The sequence below is a fragment of the Trichomycterus rosablanca genome, chromosome 3, assembly GCF_030014385.1.
Source record: "Trichomycterus rosablanca isolate fTriRos1 chromosome 3, fTriRos1.hap1, whole genome shotgun sequence".
NCBI lineage: Eukaryota > Metazoa > Chordata > Actinopteri > Siluriformes > Trichomycteridae > Trichomycterus > Trichomycterus rosablanca.
The window spans coordinates 25,113,073-25,140,863 of NC_085990.1; the positions used below are offsets into that span (position 1 = coordinate 25,113,073).

The 27,791-nt window shown below is 41.4% G+C and overlaps 1 protein-coding gene across 2 annotated transcripts in view; it reads left to right on the forward strand.

Moving 5' to 3' along the window:
- col11a1a (collagen, type XI, alpha 1a) overlaps positions 1 to 27,791 on the forward strand; it is a 132,357-nt gene that overhangs the window by 60,945 nt on the left and 43,621 nt on the right. For both annotated transcript variants that reach the window (XM_062992005.1, XM_062992006.1), the window contains exons 21-37: positions 936 to 989; positions 1,067 to 1,111; positions 2,280 to 2,333; positions 3,591 to 3,635; positions 4,133 to 4,186; positions 6,578 to 6,622; positions 7,244 to 7,297; positions 7,452 to 7,496; positions 8,983 to 9,036; positions 11,813 to 11,920; positions 12,023 to 12,076; positions 14,446 to 14,499; positions 15,321 to 15,365; positions 17,075 to 17,128; positions 17,237 to 17,281; positions 25,531 to 25,584; positions 26,277 to 26,330. In XM_062992005.1, coding sequence (XP_062848075.1) covers positions 936 to 989; positions 1,067 to 1,111; positions 2,280 to 2,333; positions 3,591 to 3,635; positions 4,133 to 4,186; positions 6,578 to 6,622; positions 7,244 to 7,297; positions 7,452 to 7,496; positions 8,983 to 9,036; positions 11,813 to 11,920; positions 12,023 to 12,076; positions 14,446 to 14,499; positions 15,321 to 15,365; positions 17,075 to 17,128; positions 17,237 to 17,281; positions 25,531 to 25,584; positions 26,277 to 26,330 — 918 coding nt within the window. The remainder of the gene's footprint in view (positions 1 to 935; positions 990 to 1,066; positions 1,112 to 2,279; positions 2,334 to 3,590; positions 3,636 to 4,132; positions 4,187 to 6,577; positions 6,623 to 7,243; positions 7,298 to 7,451; positions 7,497 to 8,982; positions 9,037 to 11,812; positions 11,921 to 12,022; positions 12,077 to 14,445; positions 14,500 to 15,320; positions 15,366 to 17,074; positions 17,129 to 17,236; positions 17,282 to 25,530; positions 25,585 to 26,276; positions 26,331 to 27,791) is intronic.

Here is a 27,791-nt window from a genome sequence, read left to right on the forward strand (position 1 = left end):
TTTTGATGGGGCCACTGGGCATATACATTGACAAGAGGCACGGATTAAAGTATCATGCCCATCTGCCATGCTTTTATTGGCCGGTAGGTGGCTTGGAGGCACAGATGACTGACAGTACCAGTTCCTTTAATCAGCAGTTTCTGCACCTAATTAGGCATTAATAACAGTTGTACCTGGGATAGACTTTTGTTTACCAGCTATCTGTTGGCCAATTGATTGCTCATGTTGAGACTTTGTGTGGACTTGTATCTGCTTACCTCTTTTTTCCTCTGTCCCTTTTACTGGCATTCTTTTGATTTCTTTTTTTCTGAGATCTGGCATTTTAACACTTGAAGTTGGCTGCCACGAGCAACCTGCCCTGGATGCAAGCTGTCTCCAGTGGTGTTGTAGTTGCATTTCTGTGAGGTGGCTGCCATTCAAGGTCCATAAGGTGTTGGAGTGGCAGTCCACCTTTTCCCTTTTTTAGTTTGGTTTAGTTCTTTTTTTAAGCTTGGGTTGCCACCTGCTGATAGATTAAGTAACTGATGTTGATGGCAACTTGGTTCTCATTTTGACTCTTTATCTATCCCTTCCTGCCATTCTGTGTGGTCTTGTGTTTAACTTGATGCTTGTTGATGATGCCCCTATGGGGCGAGCACATGGCCACCTGCACTTTCTGACGTCTCTCTTTTTCTCTTACTGGTCAAGCATGTGGAGTGTGCTACTTCCTCTCTGCTCCGGCTATGGATTTTGGCCACTTGTAATTTAAGCTATTACTTTAATTTCGTTTATGTCTCTATAGCCAAAGTTAGGCATCCTGCAGTAGGGTTCATTCTTGTAATATTGCAGGTGCAGAAAGTCACCTGGCACCTCCATGGCAAGGCAAGCTCTGCCCTTTTGGGTATGGCCATTGCTGAAGTAATCATGTGATTGTGTGTTTATTTTTCTCCCATCAGGGCCCAAGAGGTTTGCTAGGTCCACGAGGTCCTCCAGGACCCCCTGGTCAGCCTGTAAGTATTTACTTTTTTTCATGTCAGCTTTTGTTTTTAGTAACATGGTGCTAATTAGAAATGATGGATCTCCACAGGGAGTAGCTGGTGTGGACGGTCCTCAGGGTGCCAAAGGAAATATGGTAAGATCTAGTTATCCCTCTTCTTATTTTAGTTCTATCTTAGTTTTGTTTTATCTGGAAGTACAGTTGCAAAATATCTTAATAAAATACATTGTTTGGGTAATTTGCAGTGAGTTGCTAGTTTATGAACAGGTGTTTTTTTAAGATATGAATAATAAAACATGAATTTCATTTCTTTATTTATTTATTAGTTGAATAATTTATTAGGATTTTAATGTCATATTTTACACATATACATTTTAATGCACTTGCTAAATCTAACTTAATATTACTTCATCTATTAGTAGGGCACAGTAGGAATTGTTAATGGACATTTTTTGTTTTCTAGTCAAGAATCTAAAATAAGTTCCCAACTTCTATACCAATACCAATTGCCAATCTATTGCTTATTTCATTTTATTAGTTTTTTTTCCCACCACTTTACATTGGTAAAAGTCAAGTAAGAGTCTGGTTTCCCTTACATCACTAGGTGCAATGTAGTAACACACTCTGGACAGGACGCCAAATAATCGCTAGGCCTCTGCCATTTACCCCCCTTAGTTATATTCAATCATGACTGTGTGAGACTGGCCAATAGCACCACTGGGGATTAGAATTTTAGATACCAGTGGTAGTGGGCTGACTTTTAGATACCATTTTTGGCCTGACTTTTGTTTACCTGTTTGACTAGGCCAAATTCGGGTTAAGTAGTTAGCAAAGTTTCTGTTGTAGAGGTTAAAGTTTGAGTCCCATTTGAATCTTGCATGACCTCTGGTAACCTAACAACACAGACTAGCTCCCTGGTTCCGACACACAGACTGTTTACTTTGAATCCACTTGTAAAATACGTCTAAGCAACACCACAATTAACAGCTTCTGTTAAAGTGAAGAAGAATGTCAAACCTTTTACCTCAGGTCAGCAGCTGTCTGGGAATGGCAAACCAGCCATGAAAGTAAACAAAACATTAAAATGACTGTAAGATACTACAGATGCTTAACTAAATACTAGCATGTTCTATAACTTAACAACAACCGTTCATTTTGTGATTACATTGTGTTTACCCTTACAGCAAGCATGTGACCATTAGTAAAATGTTAACTGAATGAATTCTTTCACAGTTTGAGCAATGTTTATCTAGCACATTCTTTTCTGACTGAGGCTGAATGTTCATGTCTGTGTTGTTTTTAGGGACCTCAAGGAGAACCAGGTCCTCCAGGACAGCAGGGAATCCCAGGAACTCAAGTAAGTTGTCATTAACCAAAATCAGACTCAATAATTTAATTGCTAAAATATTATATTAATTGATGCCGACTTTTCATAATACATTTACAGTCATACCAGGTCATGTGCTTGCATATTTAATGCACAATTCTATTTCATGCAACCACATTTCACTCAGGTAAAGGTAAAAAAAGCAAAAGTATTATTGGTAAAAAAAAAAAATAATAATAAAATAAATATATATATATATATATATATGGTAATTAGTAAATTGTAATATTAGTAAAATATAATGATAAAAAAGAGAAGAAAATGAAAAAAAAAAATTTATAATAATAATTAAGCAGTCAATATTTAAGTAATATAATAAAAATAATAATAATAATAGTAATAATAATAATGATAATAATAATAATACTAATTAAGCAGTCATAATATGTAAGCAATAATAATAAAAATAATAATAATAATAGTAATAATAGTAATAATAATAATAATAGGTTACAATCATGGCATTTAGCAGATGCTTTTATCCAAAGTATATTTTTTTGTTTGTTATTAATTTATCAAATTCATCATGTCATATACTCATTTTACACATGTAATAAAGTGTTTAGTATATTTTATAAAAAAACAACTATTATAGGAATAATAGTTAGCATGTTATAAATGTATTGATTTATTTAATTACCTTGCAGTAGCATTTGCAGTAAATAAACCATATTATCCTACACAAATTCAGCTTTTTTAAAGAATATTTTTGAATTCTTTTAATAAAATTTGGACAAATCACATAAAATTACACTCTACTGTTAAAAAATATGTGTGTGTGCGTGTGTAAATGAATGTAACAGTACTAAACATTTGTTTTATCTTTAATACATGTGTAATGTTCTAGATATGAACATGCCTATTTATTATATGAAAGCAACAATCATATCACTGTTTGATATATTTGCGTGTAGACTTACAGTTTACCATTTGACTCTGTTAAGCTCTTACTAATAATTACCTCAGATTTTTGGTCTCAGTGGAATTTAGTACTGAAGTGACTCTCAGTGCCTCAGTGTTTCTGTAGTCTGAGGGAAGTGAGGAACCTTAAAAAGCATCTCATTCATACAGCACAGAGTTCACATTTTACAGACACACACACAGACACACACACTGTAAACACACACTGCAGCATGGTAACATTTACTTTGCGAGAACACAATAGGGGCATTATTAGCTCTCAGCTCACACACAAACACACACACTTAAGCTCTGTTTGCCTTGCAGGGGTTGCCCGGACCACAAGGACCAATTGGACCACCAGGTGAAAAAGTAAGTGCCTCCATTGTTGAAGCATAAATGCAGGCATACATCCACGTAACCTCCATATGGTAGCACTTTTGTAGAACATTGTAGTAGAATGTGTATTGTAAAGTGGAAACGTCCAGGATCAACAGCAGCTCAGCCATGAAGCTCCAAGTAAAGAACCATTGTGCGTAAAAAAGAAAAAAAAAACTTGAAAAATTCTTAATTATCATGAAGTTCCAAATTCTATCTGGAGGCATTGTCAGAACAAAGTCTACTTTTAGAAGCTTTTTGGAAAGGGTTTCTGTGCCCAGGGTTAGTGAGAAAATAACTGAATTATCGCTATAATCCAATAGTGGAGGCTTGTCTGGCAACAAAAGAAGACCAACTTCATGGTAATGGACATTGATTTGTGTTTAGGAGTCAGGTTTCCACAACTTACTGCAGTATTTGTAGAGGAAATTAATGTAAAAGTCACAAAATAAATATTTGTGTGAAACAATCTGTCTGACTGTATTTTTCAGGGTCCTCATGGTCGTCCTGGCTTGCCTGGTTTACCTGGTTCCGATGGACCCCCTGTAAGTGACACTTTTTTTGTAAAGCAGCAGAAATAAAGCTTTTACATTTTAAATACAATATCTAAAGTCTTAAATGTGGGAATTCAATGTGTAAAGTGTTAAAGAAGCCCCTTTGTTTCCTTATATACAGGGTGTCCCTAAAGTCTGGACACATAGGAAATATCACTAGCCATAACTAACTATGTGCTTACTAAAATACCCACATTTTTGCATCACAAATAGTGGGAAACACATTGAAGATGTTATTTATTAATATTCTAATGAAATAAAATGTTGTTGAAAAATTTACTGAAATTTAATAAAAATATGCATTTTGCCTAAGTGTCCAGACTTTAGGGACACTCTGTAGAAATTAGAATATTGCCACCTTTACTATTGCTTGAAAGAATGTTGGTAGTTGGTGTTTTAGCGACAAATTTACAGAGGGCCAGGTAATAGTAATTCAGTTAGAGACTAATTTCAAATGACAATAAAATTGACCAATCATATCTTTTGCTAAAGGGGAAAAGGTCATAATATAAAATTCTAAACTATAAGATCTACAAGCTACTAAATCAAGCACTACAAAAACCCAAATACAATAAATATACAGTGTATCACAAAAGTAAGTACACCCCTCACATTTCTGCAAATATTTCATTATATCTTTTCATGGGACAACACTATAGACATGAAACTTGGATATAACTTAGAGTAGTCAGTGTACAACTTGTATAGCAGTGTAGATTTACTGTCTTCTGAAAATAACTCAACACACAGCCATTAATGTCTAAATGGCTGGCAACATAAGTGAGTACACCCCACAGTGAACATGTCCAAATTGTGCCCAAAGTGTCAATATTTTGTGTGACCACCATTATTATCCAGCACTGCCTTAACCTTCCTGGGCATGGAATTCACCAGAGCTGCACAGGTTGCTACTGGAATCCTCTTCCACTCCTTCATGATGACATCACGGAGCTGGTGGATGTTAGACACCTTGAACTCCTCCACCTTCCACTTGAGGATGCGCCACAGGTGCTCAATTGGGTTTAGTCCATCACCTTTACCTTCAGCTTCCTCAGCAAGGCAGTTGTCATCTTGGAGGTTGTGTTTGGGGTCGTTATCCTGTTGGAAAACTGCCATGAGGCCCAGTTTTCGAAGGGAGGGGATCATGCTCTGTTTCAGAATGTCACAGTACATGTTGAAATTCATGTTTCCCTCAATGAACTGCAGCTCCCCAGTGCCAGCAACACTCATGCAGCCCAAGACCATGATGCTACCACCACCATGCTCGACTGTAGGCAAGATACAGTTGTCTTGGTACTTCTCACCAGGGCGCCGTCACACATGCTGGACACCATCTGAGCCAAACAAGTTTATCTTGGTCTCGTCAGACCACAGGGCATTCCAGTAATCCATGTTCTTGGACTGCTTGTCTTCAGCAAACTGTTTGCTGGCTTTCTTGTGCGTCAGCTTCCTTCTGGGATGACGACCATGCAGACCGAGTTGATGCAGTGTGCGGCGTATGGTCTGAGCACTGACAGGCTGACCTCCCACGTCTTCAACCTCTGCAGCAATGCTGGCAGCACTCATGTGTCTATTTTTTAAAGCCAACCTCTGGATATGACGCCGATCACGTGGACTCAACTTCTTTGGTCGACCCTGGCGAAGCCTGTTCCGAGTGGAACCTGTCCTGGAAAACCGCTGTATGACCTTGGCCACCATGCTGTAGCTCAGTTTCAGGGTGTTAGCAATCTTCTTATAGCCCAGGCCATCTTTGTGGAGAGCAACAATTCTATTTCTCACATCCTCAGAGAGTTCTTTGCCATGAGGTGCCATGTTGAATATCCAGTGGCCAGTATGAGATAATTGTACCCAAAACACCAAATTTAACAGCCCTGCTCCCCATTTACACCTGGGACCTTGACACATGACACCAGGGAGGGACAACGACACATTTGGGCACAATTTGGACATGTTCACTGTGGGGTGTACTCACTTATGTTGCCAGCTATTTAGACATTAATGGCTGTGTGTTGAGTTATTTTCAGAAGACAGTAAATCTACACTGCTATACAAGCTGTACACTGACTACTCTAAGTTATATCCAAGTTTCATGTCTATAGTGTTGTCCCATGAAAAGATATAATGAAATATTTGCAGAAATGTGAGGGGTGTACTCACTTTTGTGATACACTGTATATGGGCAAACGTATTGGGGTACCCCTTCTAATTACTGAATTCATGTGTTTCAGCCACAATAATTGCTAACAGGTATAATAATTATATAAAGGAAATACATTTTTATTGGTTTTGGCCCTGAGTGAAGTGTCTGCCACAATATCTGACATGTTTGAGTTTTTGAATTATTGCAGCTCGGTGAATCTAACTTCTTGTGTTCTTTTTTAGGGTCATCCTGGAAAAGAGGGACCTCCTGGAGAGAAAGGAGCTCTGGTAAGATCTGGTCACAGCACTTAACATTAGCATTCAGGCTAAACATTGTAATTAAATAGAACTGAATATTTATCACTTCATTTGTCAATAAATACATTCAGTAATTAGTATGTAGAGGCAGTGGTGGCTTTGCCATTAATAAACTAGACTAGTGACTGAAAGGATGCAGGTTAAGCCACACTACCTCCAAGTTACAACATTTGGGCCCTTGAGCCTCTCTATTGCTTGGATTGTATTTGGTCACACTTGTAACAGCTTTAGATAACCATGCCTGCTAAATGCTACAAATGAAAATATATATTAGTACTGAAGCTTTCTAACTGGGCACTATGTGGTGCAGCAATAAATTATGCTAGATTAGCACCGCTGGGATCCAGGGTTTGAATCCTCAGCAGTACTATCTGCCGGTCAGGTGTCTACATACAGATTGACTATGTCTTAGGGCCACACAATGGATTGGCGTCCGGTTTGGGAAAACCAGACACACTGTGACCCTGACCATGAAAAAGTGGCAGTAGAACATAAAATATTCTAACCATTAATATTGTTTCAGTAATTATTAAGATGGAATTTTGATATCTATTGTTTAAACTCTACACTTTCCTTTTTCTCTGTTTTTAGGGTCAGCCTGGTCCTCAGGGGCCCATTGGTTACCCAGGACCCCGTGGAGTTAAGGTACAGTGCAGTAGCTGACTTATTGTTCTGTTGACTTATTATTATTGACTAACTGTTCTGTTGCCAACCGATTATTGTTCTTTATAACCTTATAACCCAAAGTTGAAGAAATTTGTAAAGTTCTTTGTGTAAACCCATGCTGTGCTTTAAATAGGGTGCTGATGGAGTCCGTGGACTAAAGGGTGGAAAAGGAGAGAAGGTAAGAACACAGCACCTATATGCTATTACAGATACAGTCAATATATCTAGATACCTTGTTTCTTCTATGGCTCCTGTGATCATATTGTTGCAGTACAGTAAAATAAACCACCTCCAATCCAAGGGTTTGACTCCCTAGCAGTACTATCAGCTGGTCAGGCATCTACAAACAGACAGACTCCTACTATCTGATTAAGGCACCAGAATGAGCAACTATAGAATACAAAGAGACAAGCATGGCTCTTGGTTTGTTTAAAACTCTCTGTAAAAATTCACATTCACATGTGTTGGAGGTGGCATGCCCTAGCCTCTGGCCATGTTCTGCCATGGCAGTTGGCAAAGGTAGCCAGAGTGGAGAGGGCAACTGAGTATACTCAGGTCTAAAGGAAAAAAGGTTAATAGTAGCTCAGTTGTGAAGATTCTGAACTAGTAATTTTTTGGACCAGAAAGTTACGGGTTTAAGCCCCACCACTGCCAGGTTGCCACTGTTGGACCCTTAAAAAAGCCTCATAACTGTCAATTGCTTACAATGTATTTGGTTATAATTTTAAACTGCTTTAGATAAAGCCTTAATTAATTGAATTTTCACCCACAATTATTTTAATTAGGGTTGGGGTGGGTTTGGTTACACTAGAAAACACTGGTGACAATGCAGGAAAACCCTAGACAGGGTGCCAATTTATGGCAGGGCCTGGATATGTGTACTGTATTCCATTTCCTATACAAGCCCCATTTCTAGAGTTGGGATTTTTTGTAAAATGCAATAAAAAGAAGAATCTGTGATGTGCTTGTATATATAAAAACATTCCACAATGCTCAGGTGAACTGGTAACAAATGAGGGAATAATGATTGGGTATATAAGGAGGATCCACCAATGGCTCAGTCTGTACAAGCAATGCTGAGTCCTGGCTCATTACTGTGTTTCAAACTTAATGAGAGAATTGTAATTTCTTAATGCAATATTGCAAATCATTTAGGTCATTCACAATCTACCATACATAATATTATAAAATGATTAAATGATTTTAAAATCATTTATTATAAAATGATTTTCTTTCTACTATTGTCAGTTAAATAAAGATTTAAGAGAACTAACAAATTACAGATTCTTCTTTATTGCATTTTACAAAATGGCTCAACGTTTCTGAAAATGTGGTTTGTATTATACTCATTCAATAATGCAGCAAACAATATAATAAATATCAGACTAGGATTTTGCTTGTTTTCCTTCATTTGCTTCGTTGCTCTGGCTATAAAGTTGTTTACCTCATGTATAGTGGGAATGAAAAAATCACTATTACCAAATGTCAAACTGGATATCTGCGCTATTCTGTCCAGATGACATTACCATAACATTGCCTGCAGGTAGCAGTATGGTTCTTAGTGCAGCTGTTAATACAGCACTGTGCTCATGGTTGCACTTAGATTAAAATGGTACAATTCCTCACAATGCTGTGCTTTTGAACAAAATGTGTTTTCTCCACAGGGTGAAGATGGATTCCCCGGCTTTAAGGGAGATATGGGTCTTAAAGGAGACAGAGTGAGTATGAGCTAGTGATTTCCACATACCATATAATATCTAAACACTACAACACTAAATCACATCATATGGGGCATGGACTCCACAAGACACAGAAGAAGTCCTGTGGTACCAGATACTAGCACAGATAAACAATGCACACATGTCCAGCCAGCCACATGATCTTGCGGCTACACAGCCCCATACAGGATTTGTTACACTGTGTGTTGTGACACATTTACCTCATCACCAGGAGTATAATGACTCACAGTATAAATGTCATCTGGCATCAATGAGTATTGGCTGTGGAACAATTTGTCTACAATTTGTGGCATGTTCCTCCTCTGATCACTGTTACTGGATACTCACCATGGCTGTCTGTAACATCCCATGCTGTTGTCACAAATGTGTACAAATGGGGGCAAATGTGTACAAATGGAAGCACACTGAGCTTCACTCAGCCACTGTGTCTAAAAAATGCAGTGGCTCCATGTGACCTGGAGGAACCTTGTAGTAGCCCTCCAAGTTTATTAGGTTCTGTGTGGTCCTGTAGATCCAGTTAGGGGAAATAATTACACTTAAATAAAACAATGGTTAAAATTACCATCCGTTTTACTACATAATCACTGCAGTCTCATGTACTACATACAGTAAGACCAACAGTATTTGTACACAGAACCATGATCTTGTTGGATGTTGAATTCCCAAACCATGGACTCCCTACCCATTCTTTGCAGATGTAACAATAGATTTATGAATCTATGGGAATTTGTTCTTATTCAGTTAAATAATAGGTACAGTGGTAAGGTCAGGCACTGATGTTGGATGACAAGACCTGGATTAGAGTCAACATTCCAAGTTTTTGAATGGAGTTGGGGTCAGGGCTTTGCACATGCCACTGTAGTTCCTTGACACTAAACTCGTCAGACCTTGTCTTTATTGGCCTTGCAGGTACACAGTCCTGTTGCCACAAATCCAGAAGCATAACATTTATGTTATATGTTCATTTTAATATACAGTGTATCACAAAAGTCAGTACACCCCTCACATTTCTGCAGATATTTAAGTATATCTTTTCATGGGACAACACTGACAAAATGACACTTTGACACAATGAAAAGTAGTCTGTGTGCAGTTTATATAACAGTGTAAATTTATTCTTCCCTCAAAATAACTCAATATACAGCCATTAATGTCTAAACCACCGGCAACAAAAGTGAGTACACCCCTTAGTGAAAGTTCCTGAAGTGTCAATATTTTGTGTGGCCACCATTATTTCCCAGAACTGCCTTAACTCTCCTGGGCATGGAGTTTACCAGAGCTTCACAGGTTGCCACTGGAATGCTTTTCCACTATTCCATGACGACATCACGGAGCTGGCGGATATTCAAGACTTTGCGCTCCTCCACCTTCCGCTTGAGGATGCCCCAAAGATCTTCTATTGGGTTTAGGTCTGGAGACATGCTTGGCCAGTCCATCACCTTTACCCTCAGCCTCTTCAATAAAGCAGTGGTCATCTTAGAGGTGTGTTTGGGGTCATTATCATGCTGGAACACTGCCCTGCAACCCAGTTTCCGGAGGGAGGGGATCATGCTCTGCTTCAGTATTTCACAGTACATATTGGAGTTCATGTGTCCCTCAATGAAATGTAACTCCCCAACACCTGCTGCACTCATGCAGCCCCAGACCATGGCATTCCCACCACCGTGCTTGACTGTAGGCATGACACACTTATCTTTGTACTCCTTACCTGATTGCCGCCTCACATGCTTGAGACCATCTGAACCAAACAAATTAATCTTGGTCTCATCAGACCATAGGACATGGTTCCAGTAATCCATGTCCTTTGTTGACATGTCTTCAGCAAACTGTTTGCGGGCTTTCTTGTGTAGAGACCTCAGAAGAGGCTTCCTTCTGGGGTGACAGCCATGCAGACCAATTTGATGTAGTGTGCGGCGTATGGTCTGAGCACTGACAGGCTGACCCCCCACCTTTTCAATCTCTGCAGCAATGCTGACAGCACTCCTGTGCCTATCTTTCAAAGACAGCAGTTGGATGTGATGCTGAGCACGTGCACTCAGCTTCTTTGGACGACCAACGCAAGGTCTGTTCTGAGTGGACCCTGCTCTTTTAAAACGCTGGATGATCTTGGCCACTGTGCTGCAGCTCAGTTTCAGGGTGTTGGCAATCTTCTTGTAGCCTTGGCTATCTTCATGTAGCGCAACAATTCGTCTTTTAAGATCCTCAGAGAGTTCTTTGCCATGAGGTGCCATGTTGGAACTTTCAGTGACCAGTATGAGAGAGTGTGAGAGCTGTACTACTAAATTGAACACACCTGCTCCCTATGCACACCTGAGACCTAGTAACACTAACAAATCACATGACATTTTGGAGGGAAAATGACAAGCAGTGCTCAATTTGGACATTTAGGGGTGTAGTCTCTTAGGGGTGTACTCACTTTTGTTGCCGGTGGTTTAGACATTAATGGCTGTATATTGAGTTATTTTGAGGGAAGAATAAATTTACACTGTTATATAAGCTGCACACAGACTACTTTTCATTGTGTCAAAGTGTCATTTTGTCAGTGTTGTCCAATGAAAAGATATACTTAAATATCTGCAGAAATGTGAGGGGTGTACTCACTTTTGTGATACACTGTACCTCTTAGCAATGGGTTTGGCTTAAACATTTGAGTTTAATAATTAGGAAAGGTTTCCACATATCTTTGGCAATATCGTTGAGAACAGACATTATTGGTCAAAATCTAATTTTGTGCATACTTCTGTGTGGTTTTTAGGGAGAAGTTGGTTTGCTTGGTCCCAGAGGTGAGGATGGTCCTGAGGGTCCTAAGGGTCGTTCTGGTCCTCCTGGAGAATCTGGTCCTATAGGTCTGGCTGGTGAAAAGGTTTGTACTGCCATATGACTGATAAATACTGATCTGCCATGAATTCTGATATGCACATGTAGCAAATGTTTGAACTGAATTATTAATATTACTGTTTGGCAGGGTAAACTGGGAGTTCCTGGATTGCCTGGCTATCCTGGACGACAGGGACCAAAGGTATGTCTACCTTGTTTTGACTTAAGGCATATTGGATAATACTGAATGCGTTCATGGCATCTTATAACACACTAGCAGTTGCAGAATGGCTTATGTAAAGAAAGTGGTTTGTGCTATCACGTAAAGTCATTTGTGATGGTGTTTAGTAAACAGGTTGGCTTATGGACTGAAGATGGTCAGAAAATGGTTTTTAATGTCGTCATTGACATCAACTTTTCAGGGTTGGATATGGCAAATCAACTTTACTTTTTTTCCCTAAAGCCTGGGTCTGATTGGCTAATGCAGTGGACTCACGTGTTCTTTTTTAAAGTAAAGCATACTTTAACTTTTGTCCACCAATTAACCAGAATCACCATCCCTGACTAGGATAAAATGGTGGTAAAACATGAAAATTAATGAATGAACAAACATAAATCCAGCAAATTGAAACATGTGCCACCATAAGCTTGAACAATACCAGCTTTAGAACTATAAGATTAATCAGCAAACTCAGAACCAGATAAGTAAGTGCGCTTTTTCATCGACCTACCCTCCACTCCCATCCCGACTAAATCTCCAGCCTTCATCAAGCAGCATACATTTATACATCACAGCAGGAGAGATGGATGGTTGTAGAGATTACACTAGCGTTTGCTATCTCATCATCCCCTCTGGGCAGGATAAAACCCACTCTCACACGCCAACAAATTATTGAATTTTCATGAAGTAAAAGGGTTGTAGTTCTTCAGGGCTCCGCACCTCAACATTGTTTACATCCAGACCTTCTTCATTTATCATAGAGATTTCATTCACCACTGTCATTGTGTAAAACGCATCCTGTCTGTAGCCAAGCTGAGCTAAATCACAATGTTGTGTAAATAAACGAAGCTATAACACACTCTACTGATTTACTTTCTCTATTTCTTATAATGCCTTCGGAACTGAAGAGCCTGGGTAAGCTTGTGCTCCATTATGGCACACTGCAAAACACACTTTTATGTTATTATTATTATTATTATATTTGTGGGTGATTTCATCATGAAATCTTTGCTGTTCCAACATAATTCACTTTTTTTCTTCTATAGTTATGCATTTCAAGTAAAATACACTTCCTAATGACTATGGATTATGCAGGGGAAAATGTTGTTCAACGGGCATCTACTCTGTTATAGCACGTCTCTTCGCAATGCTTCATTGTCAGTTTCACTTACATCTGATTGGAACGATCCTTCAAATGACTGGTGTTTCCTTGCTGTCAGCAGCCACTATTTGTCTGTACCAGGCATCTGGGTTATTGATTGTTTACCAGTTGATTGAAATGCTAATTATTCCAATTTGGCCACTGCAGTGGACCACTGTGAGTACTTTAGGGTTTAGAAGGACACTTAACTCTCTGTGGGTTTCTCTTGTAGTGGCTAATTCTGTTCTCTGACCCTGACTTTCTTCTTTTCTAGAAGTGCTTAGTCATATTGTGCATATATTAAGGATATTTTTTGTTAAAATTATACAGTTATCACACATTTATCCCCAAATCTAGTCATTTTCAATTCCCAATTGTGAACCCACTGCCTTTTGTGCATCCCCCGTTCTGATCAAGGAGAGCCAGATCACCAGACGTCCCCTCCCACACAGGTCCAATCTGCAAACACGTCTTATTACCTGCCAATGTTGGGTTTTCACACAGAACCATATTGTGTATGGAGAGCTATGATAAGCTCCATTTGACATGCCCTCTCCCAGACACACACATTTATGCAGGCATCTGGACCAGTCCTAGGCATCGCATATCACAGCGGCAGTGGGAAGGTGTCCAGCCATTGTGTTTGTGTGGACACCCAGCCTGGTCGGTGGATCTGCTAAGATTTGACTTGCAAGCTCACACACTCCACAGTGGTGTTAGGGTGTTAGAATGCTGCGTCATGATCCCACATTTTCACCCAAGAAGGATGGGTCCCTGCTGAGTCTGGTTCCTCTTAAGGTTTCTTTCTGTATTTTAAAGGGAGTTTTTCCTTGCCACTGTCGCCCTTGGCTTGCTTAACAGGGGTTTTTGGTCTGTTGGTCCTAGATTCTGTAAAGTTGCTTTGAGACAATGTCTATTGTAAAAAGCGCTATATAAATAAATTTGACTTGACTTGAAATGTAAAGAAAAAACACCTTTGATTTGTGCTAATATACCCTTACAGTACAGTTCTTTACAATGTCAGTATAACCGAGGCTGTTGGTAGATTGTTTAAGTGTTTGTAAGTAGTACAACTGAACAGCATTCACCTTTCCATCACAAGGTTATAAGGTTGATTTCTGCCAATGCCACCTGCGGCATGAAATTCACGTAGTCTCCTGGTGGGAAGCAAAGTCATAGGTTTCTCATATTCTTTTCCTCTGATCCACAGGGCTCAACTGGATTCCCTGGATTCCCAGGTACTAATGGAGAGAAAGGAGGCAGGGTAAGATAAATTGTGTGCAAAACGCACACTGCATCAAAACCAAACACTCACTCAGCTTCCCATCGATTGTCATGATGCAGGGATTTGCAAAGAAAACACAGATGATAATCGATAGACAACAACAAAGATGCTGACAATGATGCAAAACAACATGAAAAACAAAAAGGATTAGGAGGGTCAGAATGAAAGGTCAGGCCTTGTTTAGAGCACTCAGGATAATTTGTTCTGATTGCACTAACAGCTTGTTTTTATTACAAAACCAGTTGCAATGTACACAAGAACATTTAGCATTTATATGTAGAATTTGATTTATTTATTGTGTAGCTTTAACAAATTGACATTTACTATATAAGGCCTGAAAACCTTTTCCTTCTCAGATCTTAAACATATCTTTGATTATCCTCATAAATACAAACTATTTTGTTTAAATAAATAAGTACAAACATTTGTACATTTTTTGAGTGATTGTGAGTTGGATATAGGCACTATAAGCCTAAAAAGGCACTAAATATTGTTTTTTTCCCCCTGTTATCTGTATTGAGAAACAGTCAGTATTTGTTTTCCATAACAATTTTAATGCAGCAGATTTTTCTGCCAATAATGAAAATCTGCTTGGTATAATTTGTTAGTGAAATGTCGAGCAAAATAACCCTTAATGCAGTCACAATCTGTTCAAGAAGAGACAGCAGGCGGCTAATGGTCTTTGTGCGTGGGTGTGTTTGTGTGCTTGGCATTTTCTGGGCTGAAAGAATGCCAAACTAATATTAAACTGGCCACTGATGTTCTCAACACTTATCTTTGGTTTTTTGGGTTTTTTAAAGGGTGTTGCTGGGAAAGCTGGTCCAAGAGGGCAACGAGGTCCAACAGTAAGTCCTGCCTTTATCTATTTCTCATTTAAGGTAATAGATAGGCCACACCTTCTTTGTTAAGGTACAGAAGCCACACCTCCTTTACTGAGACTGACAGGTACAGAGGCCACACCTCCTTTACTGAGACTGACAGATACAGAGGCCACATCTCTTTTACTGAGGGTAACGGATACAGTGGCCACATCTCCTTTACTGAGACTGACAGGCTGCGTCCAATACCGCATTATGCGAGAACGGGTAGCATGTCCGAATACGTAGTATTCAGTAAGCAGTACGTGAAAAGTACCCGGATGACCTGCTGCCTGGGCTGCCATTTTTGAGTATAATTCAAATTCAAAATTGTTATAACTGTGGCGATGTTGGTAAGATGGCAGACGTAGTACGTACGAGGTTGCGTGCATACTGCACACTTTTGTACTGAAAGAGCGTACTGCTTTACCAGGTGAGCAGTGCATACTGCCTCGAATCTAGTACGTACTGTTTAAGTATGCGATTTAAGATGCAGCCACAGATACAGAGGCCACACCTCCTTTACTGGGATTGGCAGATACAGAGGCCACACCTCTTTTACTGAGACTAACAGATACAGGGAGACAGAGACTGACAGATACAGAGGCCACACCTCTTTTACTGGGACTGGAAGGTACAGAGGCCACACCTCTTTTAGTGAGACTAACAGATACAGAGAGACAGAGACTGACAGATACAGAGGCCACACCTTCTTTACTGAGGCTGACAGATACAGAGGCCACACCTTCTTTACTGAGGCTGACAGATACAGAGGCCACACCTCCTTTACTGAGGCTGACAGATACAGAGGCCACACCTCCTTTACCGAGGCTGACAGATACAGAGGTCACACCTACTTTACTGAGACTGACAGATACAGAGGCTACACCTCCTTTATTGAGGCTGACAGATACAGAGGCCACACCTCCTTTACTGAGGCTGACAGATACAGAGGTCACACCTCCTTTACTGAGGCTAACAGATACAGAGGTCACACCTCCTTTACTGAGGCTGACAGATACAGAGGTCACACCTCCTTTACCGAGGCTGACAGATATAGAGGTCACACCTATTTTACTGAGACTGACAGATACAGAGGCCACACCTTCTTTGTTCAGACTGACATATACAGAGGCCACACCTTCTTTACCGAGGCTGACAGATACAGAGGCCACACCTCCTTTACTGAGGCTGACATATACAGAGGCCACACCTCATTTACTGAGACTGACAGATACAGAGGCCTCACCTCCTTTACTGAGCCTGACAGATACAGAGGCCACACCTCCTTTACTGAGACTGACAGATACAGAGGCCACACCTCATGTACTGGGACTGACAGCTATAGAAGCCAATTCACTTTCACTGGGACTGAAAGGTATAGATTTCACACCCTCCTTACTAGAACTGACAGGAACAAAAGCTACACTTCTGGGACTAACAGGCACAAAGGCCTTTTACATCTTTACTGAAGACTTTTCTGAGGTGGTCTTGCCCCTACACAGAGAATTGAGACACAAAGGCCACATCACTATCACTGATTTTTGTACATTGTTTTCAAATGTGTGTTATGTTTTGTAATGTAGTTTGTGTTGTTGAATGTAATTATTTATTATAATGTGTAGTAACATACATATGTACACTACATCATAAAAGTTATGTGAATATTCATAATAATTGTGTGTTTTAATCTTAAGGGTCCACGGGGGGCTCGGGGTGCCAGGGGTCCGACCGGAAAGCCAGGTCCAAAGGTATAAACACACAGTTCACTACTGTTATAAACTGTAATTGTGTTTTATTATCCATTGTGTAGAGTTAATGTGCAAATCATAAATTCTCTTTTTATTTTTTATTTTCAGGGCACATCAGGCAACGATGGTCCACCCGGGCCACCAGGAGAGAGAGTAAGTACTACTCATAATGCACTCCACCATGTTCTGATTTAGTGAATCATGTAGACTCCTGAAAGGTGTCATTTGTCTCTGGATGCATCTGGCATAAAAAAGAGTCATAAAGAGACTGGTACATGTACTGGTGCACTGTTGTTCCTTTATAAATGATATGGCTTAATCTTATATCTAATAACATTTTATGTATTTAGATCTTTAGATTCTTATGACAGTCCTATTAAATACATTAATAAATAATAAATAAAAAAACATATACAGGGGGAAATTAAATATGACATTGTTTGCACATTTTTGTGCACATTGGCTACTTAGAAAATCAGTAAAACATGAAATGTGACTGGGTGCATCCAAACTTTTGCTTGAGACATAAAATTAGGATGGACATCTACATGTATCCATCCAAATCTGTAACGGGACGAGCTGCTTCAGTGGGAAAGCGGAAGCGCCTATCAGCGCGCTGCAGCTCAAAATAACTACATTTCCCACAGTCCACCACGCTCATTAACAAAGACTCGCAACACCTGGGTCTAGCACTATTTAAACGCCAGTTTACAACAGCATGGTGCTGAGTCTTTGTTCATTCAAGGATTAAGCCGGTATGCTATCGGGTTTTCCGAGAGGTATATTTATTACTTTAAAGTGCTCCAGAAACTAGTTAACACAGAGAGCTTGTGAAGGAGAAAAGATAGTCAGAAATAAAGAGAGATAGAAAGAAAGCAAGAAAGATAGAAAGAAAGAGCAAGATAGAGAAACAGATAAATAGTTGAAAGAAATAACTTATAGGTTGTATAAAACGTGAACAGGATAGTCGAAGCAGTTAAGGAAGCTGTTCACGTTCTTTTAGTAAGGATTCCTTTGATCACGTTTAGTTTAATAGGTACGTTTCCGCGATCGGGGTGTGCGTTCGTCCACGCATTCCGATCGCTTCTTTGATTGTGTTCTTTGTTAAAAGACTACTAACGCTTATCGCTGTTATAAAGTGTGTGCGTGTGTGAGTGCAGCCACATAAGCCCGTACCAGAGTGTGTTGCTACGGTGACGATATAGCTCAGTCGGTAGAGTGTCGCTCTAGCGCTTCTCCGTCCCGAGTTCGAATCCAGCGCAGAGCGGTGCAACACACAGTAACGTAACACAAGCACACACTTTATCTTTTCTGCACAGTGGGTCCAAACAGCGTGCGGGTGAGAATAAACCCGGAATTAAGTTAAAGTCCGCATTAATCCTCGCCCTCACACACACCCCCTTACAGAAAGACTCAGCCAATATGGACCCAGCAGAAATGGAGAGGGTCAAGGAGGTTTTGGAGCGCCAGGGTAATATACTCCTCCAACACGCCCAGGCATTAAAACAAGTCATGGACAGGTTGGAAGCTATAAACCTGAATCCTCCCGCTACTTCTTACCCTCCCTCCTCTCCACATGATAGCAATCAATTTCCTCCTCTTCCAGAGGATACCCCATGTTCACACCGCTTGGAACCCCATTTGCCAGCACCTGACCGCTACAATGGGGAACCGGGACGGTGCAGGGGATTTTTGCTACAATGCTCACTGGCCTTTGAACTACAACCTTCTAGCTTCCCCACCGAACGAGCCAAAGTGGCTCATATTATTGCCCTCTTATCAGGCAGGGCCCTAACATGGGCCACCGCTATCTGGGAGAACAGGCCCGACCTGTGTGCATCTGTTGACTTATTCATTAACGAGTTTAAGCAGACTTTTGACAGTGCGGTAAGGGGAAGGGAGTCGGCCACTCGCCTTCTCCGTATACGGCAGGGCAATAGATCTGTGGCAGATTACACAATAGAGTTTCGCACATTGGCTGCTGAGAGTGGGTGGAACTCTGAGGCCCTGGTGGCGGCCTACCAGGAGGGGCTCTCAGAAGAGCTTAAGGACGAGATGGCCACCAGAGATCCACCACAGTCCCTGGAGCTGATGTATGAGCAGGCCATCCGCCTGGATAATCGTCTCCGGGAACGGCAACGTAACCGAAGCCCTAAGTGTCCTTGGCGTTTCAGACCTGAAGGGGCTCATTTTCGCTCCTCTGCACTAGCCTTACCACCCTCTGCTAACCATGCTGAGGTGACAGAGGAGCCCATGCAGCTGGGAAACACCCATCTGCAGGGGTCTGCCCCATCTCCATCCAGAGATCGTGGTTATTTTCCTAAATCAGTAGATCGACTAAAAGCCAACGTCCGTCCCAGGAAGGGGGACCTGTGACGGACCATAGGGCTAAACCCCGGTTCTCCGGATTGTTTTTAAAGGCTACACTCATTTGGGGAACCACACAACAAAAGTCTCTGGAGGCTTTTGCAGACTCTGGGGCAGCAGGCAACTTTATTGATGCCGCCCTAGTAAAAGCCTTGGGTATACCCACCATTTTCCTTGAGGTTCCCCAACAAATCTCTGCTATTGACGGTGGATCTCTAGGATCCGGGGTGGTGACTCGCCAAACCCGGCCCGTCATTCTGCGTTTAGGGAATCATGTGGAAAAGATTTCCCTATTATTGACACAAGCCCCAGATCTACCCCTCATCCTGGGGTTCCCATGGTTGCAGCAACATAACCCCAGGATTGATTGGTGCACGAGATCCATCTCCTTATGGGGACCGCTTTGTCAGAAAACATGCTTGAAGGGAGAGGTGATCTCTCCTGGACTGTCTGAAGTACAAAAAAAAGAATCACTTGACTTGTCAATGGTTCCCCTGGAGTACCACGACCTCCATGAGGTGTTTAGCAAGTGCAGGGCCCAGATTTTACCTCCCCATCGTCCCTTTGATTGTGCGATCAACCTCCTCCCAGGAACAACACCTCCGAGGGGGAGATTGTTCGCACTCTCAGCACCCGAACGGCAGGCAATGGATGAGTATGTACAGGAGGCCCTGTCCCTTGGATTCATCAGACCGTCCACCTCACCAGCTGGGGCTGGCTTCTTTTTTGTCAAGAAAAAGGACGGTACCCTACGTCCTTGCATAGACTATCGGGGTATTAACCGAATTACTATCAAGGACCGGTATCCCCTTCCCCTGATGAATACAGCCTTTGAGTCACTGCAGCAAGCAGCTATATTCTCAAAACTAGATCTGCGCAGTGCTTATAACCTCATCAGGATAAAACAAGGGGATGAGTGGAAGACGGCCTTTATCACCCCATCTGGCCACTATGAGTACAGAGTAATGCCCTTTGGCCTCATGAATGCGCCAGCTGTCTTTCAACGATTTATAAATGAGGTACTCCGTGAAGCACTGGGTCAATATGCGTTCGTATATCTTGATGACATATTGATATATAGCAGGGACTTGGACGAACACATAGCACATGTTAGGCGCATCTTACATCTTCTCCTGGAGAACTACCTCTTTGTGAAGCTGGAGAAATCTCAGTTTCATATGGATAGTGTATCTTTCCTGGGGTTTGTGGTCTCCAGAGGAGAGTTGCAAATGGACCCTGCCAAGACCAAGGCCATCTCCGACTGGCCACGACCAACATCAGTACGGCTGGTCCAGCGCTTCCTGGGTTTTGCGAATTTTTTTCGCCGCTTTATACACAAATTTAGCTCCATCGCGGCACCCCTGACCGAGCTAACCAGAAAAAATGCAGGTCGGTTCAAGTGGACATCCAAGACGCAGGAGGCTTTTGACACCATTAAGAGGCACCTTGTGTCAGCCCCAGTGCTCAGACTGCCAGACCCTGAGGTCCCTTTTATCGTGGAGGTGGATGCCTCCGATGTAGGGGTCGGAGCAGTTCTTTCTCAACGTGCAGGCCCCGACAACCTCCAACACCCCTGTGCCTATTTCTCTCACCGACTGACCCCGGCTGAGAGAAATTATGATGTCGGTAATAAAGAACTGCTGGCAGTTAAGCTCGCTCTCGAAGAATGGAGACATTGGCTGGAGGGGGCAAAACATCAGTTCCTGGTCTGGACAGACCATAAGAACTTGGCATATATCCAAGATGCCAAGCGGCTTAACCCTCGCCAGGCTAGGTGGGCGTTGTTCTTTGGTCGATTCGACTTTGTACTATCATACCGGCCAGGATCAAAGAACATTAAGCCCGACTCCCTCTCTAGACAATGGGAAACCTCGACTCCGTCTTTCCCCAGCGAGCCAATAATACCGGAATCCCGTATAGTAGCTCCAATACGATGGGGTCTGGAGGAGGCTATTCGAGAGGCCCAGCAACAAGATCCGGACCCCGGTGGTGGTCCCCCAGGGACATTATTTGTACCCGCATCTGTCAGGGCACGGATCCTCCACTGGGGACACACCTCGCCATTTGCAGGTCACCCGGGAGGCACCCGCACCCTTGAGTTTATTCGGCGACGCTTTTGGTGGCCAACCATGGACAGGGATGTTCGAGCCTATGTAGGCTCCTGTGAAACATGCGCCCGCAACAAGGAACCTCGTTCTCGTCCAGCAGGTCTGCTGCACCCCCTGCCTATCCCATCCCGTCCATGGTCACATCTGTCCTTAGACTTCATCACAGGTCTGCCGCCCTCAGAGGGCAATACGGTGATCTTAGTAATAGTGGACAGATTTTCCAAGGCTAGCAAATTCATCGCCCTACCCAAGCTCCCCTCGGCCAAAGGGACCGCCGAGATACTCTTGGATAAGGTAGTTCGAGTTCATGGTCTACCCAGCGATCTGGTTTCGGATCGGGGACCCCAGTTCGCTAGTCAGTTTTGGAAGGCCTTTTGCAGACTTTTGGGGGCTACGGTAAGCCTGTCTTCTGGTTTCCATCCCCAGTCAAATGGCCAGACTGAAAGGGTAAACCAGGACTTGGAGCGGACTCTGCGATGTCTGGCTTCGACAAACCCTTCAACATGGGCTAAGCATCTGCTGTGGGCAGAATATGCCCATAACACGCTTTGGCACTCATCTATTGGCATGTCCCCTTTCGAGTGTCAATTCGGATACCCACCACCTATCTTTTCAGATCAGGAAGCAGACGTTGGAGTTCCCTCAGCTCAGCAGCTAGTCAGGCGCTGCAAACAAGCCTGGAGGAGGGCACGAAATACCCTCAGGTCAATTACTGCATCCAGGACAGCTATAGCCAACCGGAAAAGGCGCCTGGGTCCTTCTCTTCGACCCGGACAACAAGTTTGGCTATCAACCAAAGACTTGCCATTGCCGGTGGAGTCTAGAAAGCTGAGCCAGAGATACGTGGGACCGTTTAAGGTCCTTAGAAGAGTAAACCCAGTATCTTATACTCTAGTCCTTCCTCGGAGTATGAGAGTAAACCCAACTTTCCATGTATCACGCCTCAAGCCGCTGCTGTGCAGTCCCTACAACCCCCCAACCAAAACCACACCTCCCCCACCCCGGTTAATAGCTGGGTCCCCAGCCTACACAGTGAAACGCTTGTTGGATGTTCGTCGGGTCAGGAACTCCAAACAATACCTGGTAGACTGGGAAGGTTACGGCCCGGAAGAGCGCTCATGGGTTCCAGCCAGACACATCCTGGACCCCGAACTAATTCGTGAATTCCGCCGTAACCGAGCAGCAGGCATGGGAACGTCAGGAGCCGTTCCTAGCAGAGGGGATCCTGTAACGGGACGAGCTGCTTCAGTGGGAAAGCGGAAGCGCCTATCAGCGCGCTGCAGCTCAAAATAACTACATTTCCCACAGTCCACCACGCTCATTAACAAAGACTCGCAACACCTGGGTCTAGCACTATTTAAACGCCAGTTTACAACAGCATGGTGCTGAGTCTTTGTTCATTCAAGGATTAAGCCGGTATGCTATCGGGTTTTCCGAGAGGTATATTTATTACTTTAAAGTGCTCCAGAAACTAGTTAACACAGAGAGCTTGTGAAGGAGAAAAGATAGTCAGAAATAAAGAGAGATAGAAAGAAAGCAAGAAAGATAGAAAGAAAGAGCAAGATAGAGAAACAGATAAATAGTTGAAAGAAATAACTTATAGGTTGTATAAAACGTGAACAGGATAGTCGAAGCAGTTAAGGAAGCTGTTCACGTTCTTTTAGTAAGGATTCCTTTGATCACGTTTAGTTTAATAGGTACGTTTCCGCGATCGGGGTGTGCGTTCGTCCACGCATTCCGATCGCTTCTTTGATTGTGTTCTTTGTTAAAAGACTACTAACGCTTATCGCTGTTATAAAGTGTGTGCGTGTGTGAGTGCAGCCACATAAGCCCGTACCAGAGTGTGTTGCTACGGTGACGATATAGCTCAGTCGGTAGAGTGTCGCTCTAGCGCTTCTCCGTCCCGAGTTCGAATCCAGCGCAGAGCGGTGCAACACACAGTAACGTAACACAAGCACACACTTTATCTTTTCTGCACAGTGGGTCCAAACAGCGTGCGGGTGAGAATAAACCCGGAATTAAGTTAAAGTCCGCATTAATCCTCGCCCTCACACACACCCCCTTACACAAATCAAGCCCTTTTCAGATGAAAAAGTCTCCTGTTGCGCAAAAGTATGATGAAAAATAAGCATTCATGAACTGAAGTTATAGGTATTGTGATGTAGCATTCACATGATACTGCTCACCCATATTGCTCTTGTACCTCTTTTTTAGAGTGTCACACTAAATTTCATTGTGCACACGTATAAGGCAAAAAAGATTCTATCTCTATGCGACAAAACAGCTGTGCCGGCTGTGCCACCGTCTCTTATGGAGTGAGGTGGTGCTGCTTATCTTGCTTCAGAACTACCTTTAGCCTATTTAGCACTTTGACATTCAGTTTTCACCACTGGTCACTGCACTCAAAGTTTAATCTGATTGAATTTTGACCCAGTTTGCCACTGACCTTTATAAAGCGCTGCCAATGAGATGAACTGTGTATATGACATAAGCACAGACATGGTGGAGAGAAACTAATTCTCACTGTTTCACAAAATCCTGAACTGTTTTATCCAACCCTAAATCTAGCATGACAATATGAGAAAAAATATGAAAAAATACATTCTAATTGAATGAATACATTCAAATGTATTAAAATTAAAATTAAATAAAATGTGAGGCGCCCAGGTGGTCCGCTAGTACACCAGCGCCGAGATTCTGAGCTCTTCGATTTGAAGCTAGCGGACATAATTGGCAGTGCCTGCAGGGCGGGATGACCGGACTGTGTAAGGACCCTGATTAGCAGATAGAGAGGCGTCTGTGCAGAATGCATGGGTGAAAAAGGGTTCCGCTAAGGGCTGCGCGTGGGTCGACCCACCTTGACTTCAATCAGGGATCCCCCAGCAGCAGAAGACAAATTGACTATGCTAATTTGGGAGAAAATGCATAAGTAAAAATAGAAAAAATAATAAATAAAATGTGAGAAAAAAGCCCCCCACCCTCAGAAAATAAATTTTAACGCATATCCTCAAATGTTCCTCCCAATCTAGTCATATCCAGCTACCTGATTGCATTTTGCTTACTCAATTGCTGCTGACCTCCACTCCTGACAGAGGAGAGCAGTACTAACACACAAACACTCCCTCCAACATGTGTGCAGTAGCAAGTTGTTGTCCGTATAGGCACCCGGCCTGCTGGTAGCAGAGAAGAGATTCGAACTTGTGAGTTTGAGATGTCTGTTTTGGTGTGCTAGTGTGTTTTATCGCTTTGCCACCCAAACGCTCACAAACGTTATCAAAACTTCTAATGTTTTATGATATATAGTCCTCCAATGTAGCTGCTAATTATTTCAGTAACTTTATCTTCATGTAATCAGTCCATCGTGTCTGTACTTTGTAGCTTTGCATAAACATTCACTCTAATGGAGATGTTAAACCCTGTTAAAGGCATGCCGCATGCCATTTTAATTAGGGAGCTGTTTAATAAGGAAGCACATCTTGATTAGCAGTACAGTGCAGTGCATGTTGATTGCACCAGTGGCTGTATTTGCATCTTATCTGCACTTGATTAGTATTACATACAGTATAAGGCAGAAATGTAAAGCGACTGTTGATGTTGCCATGTGTTCTGCTTTTACGCGTTCTGCACTTTCTGCACATTCAGGACTGTCAAACTCACATAATGTTACCTCAAGCGCTGCCTGGTTTAGTTTTTATCACACTCGATCCACGTAATTAGCTAATCACCAAGCTATTAATGAGCAGATTAGCATCTGAGTAAACCTTTAACTCTGCTGATGTGTCTGTAAGTAGATATTGGGTGCACAGTGCTCTGGTCCGAGCTGTGATAACTACATAGGCTTTTAATGAGATTAGGGACACAATGACACCTCTTTATCATGCTTTATTATTGCTGGAGAATAACACTGCTCTGATATGTCTGCTCCAGGGACCTCAAGGACCCCAGGGCCCTGTAGGCTTCCCAGGACCAAAGGGTCCACCTGTAAGTACCTCTAAACAACTCACTTCATTTTACTATTCGTCTGTTATGAGTGATGCTATTTGTTGAAATATCTAACCTGTGTTGACTGATAACTAAATTGCTAAAATTGCTAAAATTGCAAATTGTAAATTAAATAAATATAAATAAATAAATGTTAATCTGTTTTTTAAATGAAATTTACAAAACAAATAAATTTTAAATAAAGTAACCACCCTCTCTGTTTATGATGTTGTTATCAATTGTGTTATTAATGAAATTAAAATAATTGTTGCTTTAATATTGTTCATTAATTATAGATTTTATGGGTTATTTAGTATTATATTGTAACAAAATATTATTTTTTAATTTATAATTTTATTCATAATTTATATAATTTAATATTATTTATTTCAATATGATTAGATTTTTTTAATGTTTGCTGATTTTATTACATTTTGTAATATTATATATTTTATATATATATATATATATATTATATATATATATAATGTATATTTGTATACATTATTGCAATATTAATATATTTAATAATTATTATTATCATTGTTATGATCATCATCATTATAATTGATAATAATAATTATAATAATAAGATAATAATAATAATATTAATAATGATAAAAATAATTAATACAACAGCCTTACTTGGTCATCATATTCTAACTATGTAACAACGTGTCTCTCTTTTTTAGGGACCATCCGGTAAGGATGGGTTGCCTGGACACCCTGGCCAGCGGGGAGAGACGGTGAGTTTTTTCCCTTAATTTGTATTTTGTATCTGGTGCTTATTGCACCCTGCTATCAGCCTTTAACAAACACATTGGGACAAACACATTGTACATTTCTACATTAAAATTCCATTTTTTTAATAAAATGATCACATTATCTTGAACTATTTTAACATAGTATTTATATTTTAAATAATTCTAATAACATTAATGTAATTACTGAATATTTGTCTGAGTTTATTCAGAAAGGAGATGAGTACACCTATCTGATATGAATCCATTAGTTGGCTGTCTGTGCCCACAGGTCTTTATTTAAGTGCTGCATACATCTTGCTGATTAGACACTGTTTGATTTGATGAAGCTTTTAAAACCTTGTAAAAAACCACTGAACCTCTGGTTTAATGTCCAGCTATCCAACCCCTGGCCTTTTTTCATTTAAAGCTGCTCAATAAGCTTCATTAGGGGATTTACAACACCTGATTTATTTGAGTGTGTTGGCCGTTGGAGCGTCCAGACTCTATTACCAGCAGCAGCAGCAACACTCTGCACTGTAAATCTAACAAGTGTGTCTGATTAAAGCCACATTCCAAAGTGTAGTGAACAGGCTTGGATGCAATGTGCTAGTTTTGAGAGGAACAATGAGGACACCAGTTTTCAGGTCATACTAGGTCTGCAAATTTTGCCAAGTTCTTTTATCCGGTAACCAACAAACATAGGGTGCCACATCAAAATCTGAAACATTCTTATTTACATGTGACAGTGCATAACAGAGAAAAACAATGTAACAGAGCATAGAGAACAGTAAGATGAACATAAACACTGCTACACAAAGTCTGTAGCCAACAATCCATTCCAAGCTAAAAGTAGACATGCCAATCAAAGGATGAGTAAATATGCTAGCCCATTACTGCTGAGATCAGGGCGGCACAGTGGCTCAGTGGGTAGCACTGTCGCCTCACAACAAGACCCGGTTCGGGTTCTTTCTGTGTGGAGTTTGCATGTTCTCCCCGTGTCTGCGTGGATTTCCTCCCAAAGTCCAAAGACGTGCAAGTGAGGTGAATTGGAGATACAAAATTGTCCATGACTGTGTTTGTCATTAAACTTGTGAACTGATGAATCTTGTGTAACTAGTAACTACTGTTCCTGTCATGAATGTAACCAAAGTGTGTAAAACATGACATTAAAATCCTAATAAATAATACTACTGAGATCCGGGGTTCCGGTCTCAACACTTTTACACACTCTCAGCCCTGTGCTTTGTACATGTTCATCATTAAAACAAGCATTTTTTCTTTTTTATAAATTTAGTTGTAATTGTAATCCTATGAAATTTTTGCCTTTGTTAAAATATGGTCAATAAATAAAAGGCACTTTGAACACAAGGGGCAAAGCAACAGACAGGACAGTGGAAGCTCAGCAGTTAAGATACTGGACCAGTAATTAGAAGGTTGCCCTTTGTCAGGCCCTTAACCCCCAAT